We start from the raw sequence: 814 nt of genomic DNA, 5'->3' as shown, positions 1-814 counted from the left end.
TGTCTCGCCCACCCAGCGTAACCATGAAGTCCTCAATCTCCTTTTCGGTCTGTAATCAAGCATGAGCACCCATGAGTATTGAGTGACAGTCTTTCAAATATGAATAATTCAACCCTGCCCCTAACTTACCACTTTTAAGTAGATCTTGGATGCTGAATTGAAGTCCTTCAGGACTGGATCGAAGAACTTGTACAACTTCTCCAGGATGTACCTCTTGGCACGCTGCACACCCTGTGAAGTCCCACTTCCTGATGCAGCCTTGGTGCCATCACGTTCACCGTCGTCCCCATCTCCTTCTTGGCTATCCCAGCTGTTCTTCCTCTTCCGGGGGTTTGGGTTGGCAACCGCCTCAAAGGCTGCCTCAAGCCCATTGATGAAGTTTGGTGGCACCATGTGTACCATCTTGGGCTTGACACTCTCCTTGAACTGTAGATTCATTAAGCAGTGCAGTGTTGTACCTCTCAGTAAGGAGAAGTTAACATATAAAACGCAGCAGATACACAAAACCTCCTCAACAAGTGACTGGAATGGTTGTGTTTAGGGTTTGTAACAACCTCTCTTTTAGTCTGTATTTTCACAGTAAAGAAACAGGTTTCTATGCTTACCGTTTTGAGGCTCACCCTGTTGACCTGCTGCTGGTCAAGAAGGTCTCTCTCCCTGAAGCCCATTTCGTAGAGGGTGCTGAACATGTCCATGGTAGCCTTGGCTGATCCTGGACTGTTAAAAGNCTGGCTTGAAATCGGACTTCCATTTCTCATATGCTGTGTAGAACAGCTGGAACGGCCTACTGCCGATTTCGAAGCCTATTTTTATG

The 814-nt window shown here is 47.1% G+C and overlaps 1 protein-coding gene across 1 annotated transcript; it reads right to left on the bottom strand.

Moving 5' to 3' along the window:
* Window positions 1-811, bottom strand: VOLCADRAFT_108764 (uncharacterized protein; the record flags this gene model as incomplete). Its single annotated transcript, XM_002959792.1, has 3 exons — window positions 606-811; window positions 130-426; window positions 1-49 (listed from the first exon to the last, which is right to left on the bottom strand). Coding segments are annotated over exons 1-3 (498 nt in total), but the record flags the coding sequence as incomplete, so codon positions are not given.
* Window positions 812-814: the final 3 nt, after the last annotated feature.

Source organism: Volvox carteri (assembly GCF_000143455.1).
Source record: "Volvox carteri f. nagariensis unplaced genomic scaffold VOLCAscaffold_813, whole genome shotgun sequence".
NCBI lineage: Eukaryota > Viridiplantae > Chlorophyta > Chlorophyceae > Chlamydomonadales > Volvocaceae > Volvox > Volvox carteri.
This window is presented reverse-complemented; position numbering and strand designations above follow the sequence as displayed.